General features: G+C 38.2%; 2 protein-coding genes across 4 annotated transcripts in view; one reads left to right on the forward strand and one right to left on the reverse strand.

The window, feature by feature from the left end:
- The window catches only part of LOC107717430 (glycogen synthase kinase-3 beta-like), a 16,593-nt gene extending 8,372 nt beyond the window's left edge, over positions 1-8,221 (reverse strand). The window contains exons 1-5 of the mRNA XM_016524170.1: positions 7,857-8,221; positions 3,821-4,008; positions 1,816-1,899; positions 1,583-1,693; positions 1,336-1,466 (exon numbers count right to left, since the gene is read on the reverse strand). Of these exons, the coding sequence (XP_016379656.1) occupies positions 1,336-1,466; positions 1,583-1,693; positions 1,816-1,899; positions 3,821-4,008; positions 7,857-8,031 (689 nt within the window). The 5' untranslated portion in view covers positions 8,032-8,221. The remainder of the gene's footprint in view (positions 1-1,335; positions 1,467-1,582; positions 1,694-1,815; positions 1,900-3,820; positions 4,009-7,856) is intronic.
- Positions 8,219-9,703, forward strand: part of znf526 (zinc finger protein 526) — a 9,405-nt gene continuing 7,920 nt past the window's right edge. For 2 of the 3 annotated variants that reach the window (XM_016524169.1, XM_016524168.1), the window contains exon 1: positions 8,789-9,335. The gene's annotated coding sequence lies outside the window, so the exon portion shown is untranslated. Of the gene's footprint in view, positions 8,279-8,788; positions 9,336-9,703 lie in introns of those variants that run through there. The other variant, XM_016524167.1, reaches the window with a different exon arrangement.

Here is a 9,703-nt window from a genome sequence, read left to right on the forward strand (position 1 = left end):
GGTTTAGAACAACATGAGGATGAGTAATTAATGACAGAATTTTCATTTTCGGGTGAACTATCCCTTTAAGGTCAAAAGTTTACATACACCTTACAGAATCTGCAAAATGTTAATTATTTTACCAAAATAAGAGGGATCATTCAAAATGCATGATATGTTTTCTTTAGTACTGTTCTAAATAAGATATTTCACATAAAAGACATTTACATATAGTCCACAAGAGAAAATAATAGTAGAATTTATAAAAATGACCCCGTTCAAAAGTTTACATACACTTGATTCTACTTAATACTGTGTTGATACCTGAATGATCCACAGCTGTGTTTTTCTTGTTTAGTGACAGTTATTCATGAGTCCCATATGTTTGTCCTGAACAGTTAAACTGCCCGCTGTTCTTCAGAAAAATTCTTCAGGTCCCACAAATTTTTTGGTTTTTCAGCATTTGTGTGTATTTGAACCCTTTCCAACAATGACTGTATGATTTTGAGATTCATTTTTTCACACTGAGGACAACCGAGGGACTCATGCAACTATTACAGAAGGTTCAAACGCTTACTGATGCTCCAGAAGGAAACACAATGCATTAAGAGCCAGGGGACGAAAACGTTTTGAATTTGAAGATCAGAGTAAATTTAACTTCTTTTTTCTTCAGGGAAACATGCAAGTATCTTCTGTAGCTTCTGAAGGGCAGTACTAAATGAAAAAAAAGTGATATTCAGGCAAAAATAAGAAAAATGTACACATCTTCATTCTGTTACTGGCTCTTAATGCATGTTTTTTCCTTCTGGAGCATCAGTGAGCGTTTGAACCTTCTGTAATAGTTGCATACGTGTCCCTCAAAATCATACAGTCATTGTTGGAAAAGGTTCAAATTACACAAAAATGCTGGAAAACCAAAGAATTTGTGGGACCTGAAAGATTTTTCTGAAGAACAGCAGGCAGTTTAACTGTTCAGGACAAACAAGGGAGTCATGAACAAGTATCACTAAGCAAGAAAAACACAGCTGTGGATCATTCAGGTATCAACACAGTATTAAGAATCAAGTGTATGTAAACTTTTGAACGTGGTCCTTTTTATAAATGTATATTTATGTAAATGTGTATTTTTATAAATATATTATTTTCTCTTGTGGACTATATGTAAACGTCTTTTATGTGAAATATCTTATTCAGATAAATACTAAATGAAAAAATAACATTTTGTATGATCCCTCTAATTTTGGTAAAATAATTAACATTTTGCAGATTCTGCAAGGTGTATGTAAACTTTTGACCTCAACTGTACATGGGTGTGTTTCAAATACATGCCACACAGAGAAGCATCAGAGCACACACCTGCCAAAGTCACACAGTTTGAGTATAGCTGTGTCTGGGTCCACCAGGAGATTCTGTGGCTTTATGTCTCTATGGCAGACGCCTTGGGAATGAATATATGCCAGACTGCGAAATAACTGATACATATACACCTGAGAAAGAAAGACAGATTGTTGGGGAGGAAAGAGAGAAAGAGATGTTATTGTTTATTGTACATGTACATATGAATGGGCACAGTAGCAGCAGTCATGACTACACAGAGACTTACTTTGACATAGATTATGGGGATGGTGGTCTTGGACTTGTTGAAGTGACGTGCCACCCTGTACACGGTTTCTGGTACAAAATCAAGCACCAGATTTAGATACACTTCATCTTTCTGAGGAGAGAAAGAGAGAAGATTGTTCAACAGAGATTACATTCTTCAAAAATATATTATTCACCATGACAAATTAATATCACTGGGAATATAAAAACTCAAAGGTTGGACAGAAAAATAACCTTTTCTCCACTGGAGTAGAAGAAGTAGCGTAGCCTGACAATATTACAGTGGTCCAACTTCCTCATTATCTGTAGCTCACGGTTCTGTGGAGAAAGCAATGATGTGTGAAGGACGGTAAAGTCAAGGCATGAAAATCAAACATCCATCATATTTAATGCATTCATCTGTGGAAGTGTTTCTCTGACTGTGCAGCCTATGTAAAACTAGTGCTGCATATATTACATATTTCATTAAATATATAGTTTGCAAGCAATGCTCACTTCGAGGTGAAAGGCCGTGCCTTATTCTGTCTGTGAGATGCTACACATACTCATGATTCAGTGTTTTCACACTCAGAGTGCTTCCATTTACATTTGGTATTAACATGTTTTTCGGGGCTGAGATGAGCCTTATTGCCATTTAAATCCTTACAGGTTTGTGGGGTGTGTTTCAATAACATGCGTTGCGAATGCCAAGTATTCCAGGCTCACATGTGAGTAATTTCAAACATTTCTGGCTGCTACAAATTATTATGCAAGAATGAATACAGAATGAGATAAAAAAAAATACTGTAAATACACAAATCATGACAGAAATATATTACACTAACACTGCATTACTAATTGTATATTCTAAATTGTATATTCAGCGCAGCACGGCCTCGTCCCCTTTGCTGCCTTTTCCCGAGGACGGGGTTTATCTGGGTTTGTGATGTCACGAACCCGGGGAGTAACTTGTTGTAGTCCCTACCAGCCGTTTTTGTAGGCATTAAACTGCCAGAATTTTAAAAGACGATATCTCCGTTTGCATTGAACTTTCAGCTTTGTAACTTTGCAGATATTGTTTATGCTCAAACAGCAACATCAGACACTAACTAACGTTAAAAAAAGTGAAATCGCACTCGTATAAATCAAATATAATTTTGTAAATTGCATAAACAATTAGGAGCAAAACAGCATCACGTATTTATGCATTGCTTAATACAAAGAGCTGAATTGCCGATCACACAGATTGTCTTTAAAAACATATGAGACGCAGTGAAAAGGAATAAACCTCCACAAATTCGTGACGTGTTTTCTAAAAGTTTAAACCATTTTAACTTTGCATAGCCTTCCATACATCTCTTGTGTGATGCGAGTGCAGCAGTCATATTTGTCCGTCTAGAAAAATGTGCTGAATATGCATTCTGTGTGAATGGCTTGGTTTCGGTTTTAACCTAATCAAGATCTTCTACACACTGAGCTACTATATTTCTCTAATATTTTGAATGAATAACGCAGCAGCTGCGCGTCTCGTGGGCTAGACTAACAAAACATTAAACTACAACGTCACTTACATCATCATCACCGCATCTCGTGCTCCACTGATGACGCTCCCTGACGCACACCTAACATTCGATTGTACTATTTTTGCATTCAAATGCAAATGTTTATTTTAAATTTGACTAATATTAATTTTTTTATTCACAATCTCCTCATCACAGGCAGGCACAGCACTCATGTTCGTGTGTGCTGTCTGCGTCACTCATAGCACGTGCCTATATTGAAATTTTTTATATTGTTATCGAAGAAGGTGTACCATCGATAAATATCGATACCGTTTTATCGCCCAGGGCTACTTTTGAGTCAGTTTGGAAGAGGTTCAGGTCTTCTGAAAATGTAAAGAGAAACATTTCCTCAAGGCAGTAGAGCCTGGACAAAACAACTGGAGTCATAAGGCAAGTTTGTAGTTTATGAACACACCGATGAACTTAAAAGGGGGTGTTTTCAATGAGATCTTAAGCCTTTTTGTTCTTTTAGCTTTGTTATCTAAGCAGAAGCAACATGAGATATTAAATGTTTATCACTGGTCAAATCGCAATGACAAAAAGAAAATTCCAACGTGATTGTAGCAGCCATATTTAAAGGGCCTGTAGCATTACAAGTAAAAACATTTCATGTTGGAAATGGTTTTATGCATTTTAGGGTTATTTATTATGATACTAACATCAGTTTGTACACAATCAGGTTTTCTTACTCCTCTTACCTTAAACCTCTTATCCTGAAGCACCTTCTTTATGGCCACCATCTCCTGGCTGTCGATGAGTCGAGCCTGGTACACCACTCCAAATGAGCCATTCCCAATCACCTTGATGTCCGTGTACGAGACCTCCTGAGGACGGTCCGGACCCTGCCCTGGTGTGGCTACTACCGTTGTTACTTTCCCACTATCCCCTAAACACACAACAAAACAAGTGTTTTTTTTAAACAAAAGACCTTTGCCTGAAAGATCTGACTGCTCAAAAGAATGAAGATTTAAACCACAGGAGTTATTTTCCCCCATGTATGACCTGAACTAATGCGGTCACATATTAAACACTACTTTTGTAGTCAATGTGATAAAATTACAAAAAGAACATCCTCAAAAACAGTGACAGACATCTGACAATTTACCTTAATAGTAATGGTTTAATTCATGTTTAAAAGGGTTTGCTCAGCCCTAAAATGAAAATTCTGTCAGCATTTACTCACGTCGCTCATGTCACATTCCCCTCATGTCGCTCCAAACCCATAAGAAATACGATCATCTTTGGAACACAAATTAAGATATTTTTAATCAAATCTAAGAGATTTCTGTGCCTCCTGCAATTTAATCCAAGTCTGCTGATACATGATCGCCTTATATGATGAACAGATCTATTTTTAGGCTTTTATTCACATATAAACATTAATCAGCTAACAATGTTAACAGCAATACTTGGTGATGGAAGCTCAAGCACGCTTGCTTGCTTGAGGTGCGAGGACCAATGAGATCAAGGCAAGTATGGTTGAGCGATTTATGTTCGCTGATCTATGTTTATATGTGAATAAAGGCCTAAATTAAATCTGTTCGTCATATAAATCAACCATGTTTCTTCAGAAGACTTGGATTAAACTGCTCAATTCATATGGATTTGTTTTTTGATCACTTTACAAATGTTTTATAGGGTCAAGACAAGAGTAAAATGTCCATTTTCATTTTGGGGTGCACTAACCCTGTAAGTAAGAGACTGAAAAATGCATTGGACTTACTATTTTATAGTAATATTTCAGTTTTTCTACTCAACTGTTTTTGTAATATCAGGTGAATTAATGCATTTAAATTGTTATTACATTCGGTTGGTCTCTAAATATTAGCTTGTATAACAAAAGCAGAATCATACCATTGTGTGAACTAACAAGTGAAATAAGTTATTAAAAAAAAATATTATTTTCTAAATCTATTTATTTTCTCTGTATTTTTATTTCTGCCCTAGCTTCTGTCAAGAGCACTGGACCAGTGCATGACACTAACTAAAAGAGGGTTACTTTTATCTTTGTTGCCTATACACATTATTAGTGTCAAACTTAGCCTTTCTGAGGTTAGTGATACTCAAGTGCATTTAGATTTGTCCATCCAAAACAAAAAAGTAACATGAATTTAATTTCCCCTGGAAAATAACGTAATATCTGTGTGATAACACAGCATTTTGAATAAATTGTCAGAAGCAGAGCACTGCTGTATGATGTCCATGTAGTCATTCATTTTATGCTGCAGGATTGGTGGTGGACACGTTCCTCGTGGTAAAATCACAGGAAAATTATGCTCTGACAGTATTAATTATGAATCTACCATGCAATTTCAGCTGAGAAAAACATGGGTAATAGCTCTAATCAGCTGGTGAGTGTGGTGATTTGAAAAGACAAGTCACATGCAACATTTACGGTTATTTTGTGGTGCCTTGCATGCTTTTTGAAGCATGAAATCACAGGTCCTCACTGCATTGGAATTGGTGAGCAGCACATTCTTTAAAACTTCTCCTTTCGCACTCCATGGAAGAAAGTCAATCAGGTTTAGATCGACATGAAAGTGAGTAAAACGTGAAATATTCCTCAAAACTACTCCTGAATGCCTGAGAGAGCTTTATATTCAAAAGGCATGAAAACAAAGCAAAAAGTCCAAACCCAGCATTAGATCTACAGCGGTTAGATCTTTTTGAACTCATCTTATCCAGCACGCTATGCCCATTTGCCACTCTGTCTGACAGGTGTTAATAGTAATCCAACACCCGTGTTTAGATGCGTGTCCAAACACAACAGAACAACGGGTAGAGCTTATCACTAGGAATAGCAGAAACTCCCTTAAGACTGTTTGAACATGGGTGGAGTCTACTAAAGTCTGACCACATTTCCACCTGTGGCCAAGAGCAGACCTGAATAATGGGGACGCCTGGAGACAAGCAGAGCCCTAGGGTGATGTTTTTTCCGTCAGTTGCAGTCAGTTTAGATTTAGACGAGGAATGACAGATTCACCAAAACAAAAGCTTTGTTTTATTACACGGCAAAACTATTATTTACCAGATCAAAGCAGAGCAGACAGCTGTTGTCATGCATGACAATAGACAGTTGCTACTATTGAGAATTTTTCATCAGAATAACACTGTTTCGACTGGGATGAGAAGCACTGTGGATTAGTGGCTTATTTAAATTGCCACCACATAAAATGTCATTTTGAATACCAATTTGTGGATGTTGCATAAAAAAATTTGGAAAATGTGCAAAAATCATTACATTTGAGATGGATATATTTTTATTCAGGAAGGCAAGCTCATTAACTGAGGGAAAGATTATTACAGAATAATTTGCTACATGTGCATAAATGTCTTGCGACTTTTTCACAACCAGTCATGTGACTGAATAATTCTCTCAGAGCAAAAAAAAAAAAAATCATCATATAGAATCTGAAATGCCAGAGCCAAAGCCTGCCATTAAAAAGACTGTCTAGTATGATCCTCTAGGATGAGAGAGATGGATTCAGTCCAGTTAATGGCCAGTCACTTTGCCATGTGTTCATTGATCATGTTTATGCCATTTAGTTGCTTTCAGTGATGAACTGAATGACGATTTTATCATTGATTCCAGCAGAAATCTATATATGAATATAAAAATAATGTATTTGCAAATAAAAATGTAAAGACATATATTACACATTATGCAAACTCTACGTTAATGACACAAAATGTATCATGTTTTTAGGCAAGTACAAATGTCAGCAGAGTAATTAAAAATGGTTACTATGCTGAAAAATAGGACAAAAACAGCTATGATTGTTGTGTTGTAACTACTGGTTCAAGGTTTCTCGTGGGTTACAGTTGTACATCCACCCACTCCATCTCCCCTCATTCCTAGTAATAACACCCATCACCATTCTCATGGAAATCCAGCAGCACCAGTGTAGATAAACACTGCTGCCAGCACTGCAGTCACTGGAAATCATTTATAGAGCACCAAATGAAGAGGTTTATGCCTCTAGGGAAACCACTAGTTTTCACAGGAGTAGCCCAACCACAAATTTACATTGGGTCATTTTTTCTTCATAGGACGCAGTGTGTGTACTCAAAGCTATGTGATGAGCTGTTAGATTGCGAGTAGGAAGGCTGGGTCATTTAACATTACATTAATAATAATAATATCAATATTATGATATTTCTCCTTTAAATATATGGACAGCCAAACGCCAATTTGGCCCTCGTCAGGCAGGTTGAACTTAATATTAAGATTATTATTAAAGACATTTCTGATGCGACTAAATGCATCCAGGATCGCACATGATGAAATGATTCAAATCAAACGCAAAATTGAAGATACAGTCTGTTAGATGTTGCCGGCAGGCTAACTGAGCTTTGTTACCAAATGAGCACATCTTCAATAACGCGACGTCTAAACATCTAATAAACCAAGTATCATATTTTAAAGAAGGGTTCAAGCCAAGGTGGTCAAAATGTGATGCATTGGTATCGATCATAAGAGATGCGTTTAGCCAGTGCTCTTATGAAGGATTGTCGAGCTAATGTAGAGCAATCAAAGCCCTTGATCCGAATACAAAAACAAGCTCACGTTAGCTTAGCCAGTTAGCCGCCTAAAGTAGGTTAACGCGATCATGGCAAAATAATCAGACAAATTAATGAACAGCACGCTACACGGTCCAGCACTTGGGCTTTTACTAGTCTACTAATATCACATTTATTGGGATTGTCGTGTGATGTCATTGAACGATAACTCACTGCCCAGCTTTAGGTTTCCGAAACCAGACGAACTCCCGCCTGCGGCCTGCGCGCCCCCCGTCTTTCCTGAAGAGCTTCCGCCAGCGACGGCTGATCCGGCGGCGGCTGCAGCGGCTCCCGGGACCCCTGGAGGCTCAGCAAACGAGCTAGTCCTGGGCCGCCCGCTGCCGCTCATTTCGGGTTGCAAGTGTGCCAGAGCGGGGGTAAACTGTGCCTGTAGACTGGCCCAGGCGCGTAGTGGATATGTCAATTTAAACTATAATAATCGTTAAAAAAAAAATATTAAGATTGTTGAACTATTCTATCAATGGCAAATTGTGCGCCTCCTCTTTCTTTCTCTGTGGCTGGGCAACTAGAGCTGACGCACAGCGACGCTCTATGCGCATTGTTTTCTGGGTAATGAAGTTCAACAACGCTCTCACGTGCGTAGATCCTGCAGCATAAGAATGACCAGCTTTTCATTCTTTTTTCATGCCAAGGGCTCATAAATAAAAATGCAAAATCTTTTTTGTCTTACCAGTAAAAACTATGGCCGTCAATGGAATAACATACTCGAAATGAACCTAATTTCCAAACCTTTAGAAAGCAGAATGTTTGAAAAGCCATGCATTAAATAACCTAATGGCGTAACACACTATAATACAGTTAATAAATAGATAACTCAAGATATAAATATCGAAATTATTACTTTGACTTCTGATGAAATGTCATATTTGTTGTCGGTTAAAATCTCTCGTTTTACAAAAACGTTTACATTGACAAATTGTCCATTTACATAGAAGTCAAACTGTTTTTCCCTTAATGAGTTCAGGAATGGTCTGAAATGTTTTAATAGCAGTGTCTATTATTTGAGGGACTAATCATATACATTTCATGAACAATTAATAATAAATACTTAACAATAAACACATAGTGTGTTTTGAGATGTTTTATTATTAATGAATTTATTGGTGGTTTAGGACCTTTCCATCAGCAGATGTAGCCTCGCATTCACATACTCTTGATTGTCCATCACAAGAGCTAGAGTTTGAAAGACAGTCTTTCTATCCAATCAGCGCCTTGCACAAGCCACACGCGAACCTCTATGGGGAGGGCAGCATGCACAGAGCAAGGAACAGAGGCCAGACAAACGGTACATTTCCACATCCACGATCGTCTTTACGTCAAAATATTTAACAAACAGTGCGTGGCACTGAATAATACTGCTTCGTTGCGGCGAGAAACGCATTGTGGGCACCGGAACGCTTCCGCGGGGCCGACGAGCGCTGCACGAGGGATCGCCCAGCTGCAGCGCGCGAGGCGAGGCTCGGAAACGGCTGGGGAAAGAAGGCCTCCCTTCAGCGCTCTTAGACCTGCGGGGAAAAGTGAAGAGCGCCGCCTGACGACCGCCGTACAGCGGGGTGGCTCGCTCAGGAGACAGCGGTGCGCTCCATAAGCTCTGGCAAAATCTGAAGAGCGCCACCAGCTGCTCGCCACAAGGTAAACCACTCGTCTGAAACCCTCTAAATGCTGTTGTTTGTTAGTACCGATTCCGCCACGACTAGTGCCAGAAGTTTTTTCAGAAGTGTATTATCAATCAGTTTGCTTTTAACACTTGCATCTGTTTTCTGATTTATTGATGAAGCGAAGTTATTGAATCATATTAGGGAGATGCCGTATGTTATGCACGGATTTCATATTAAAATCCACATGATGTGCATGAATATATTTAATGCATAGGCCTAAGTGACATATGTGACCTGATTTAATAAATGTTCTCATAAATATCTGATAGTTTACAAAATGTTTTTACAAAAAGTAGGGACACAGCCTTGAAATCTTATAAAAGAGCTCAAAATGAAATAATA

This window comes from Sinocyclocheilus rhinocerous, unplaced genomic scaffold, assembly GCF_001515625.1.
Source record: "Sinocyclocheilus rhinocerous isolate Xijiao unplaced genomic scaffold, SAMN03320098_v1.1 scaffold1622, whole genome shotgun sequence".
NCBI lineage: Eukaryota > Metazoa > Chordata > Actinopteri > Cypriniformes > Cyprinidae > Sinocyclocheilus > Sinocyclocheilus rhinocerous.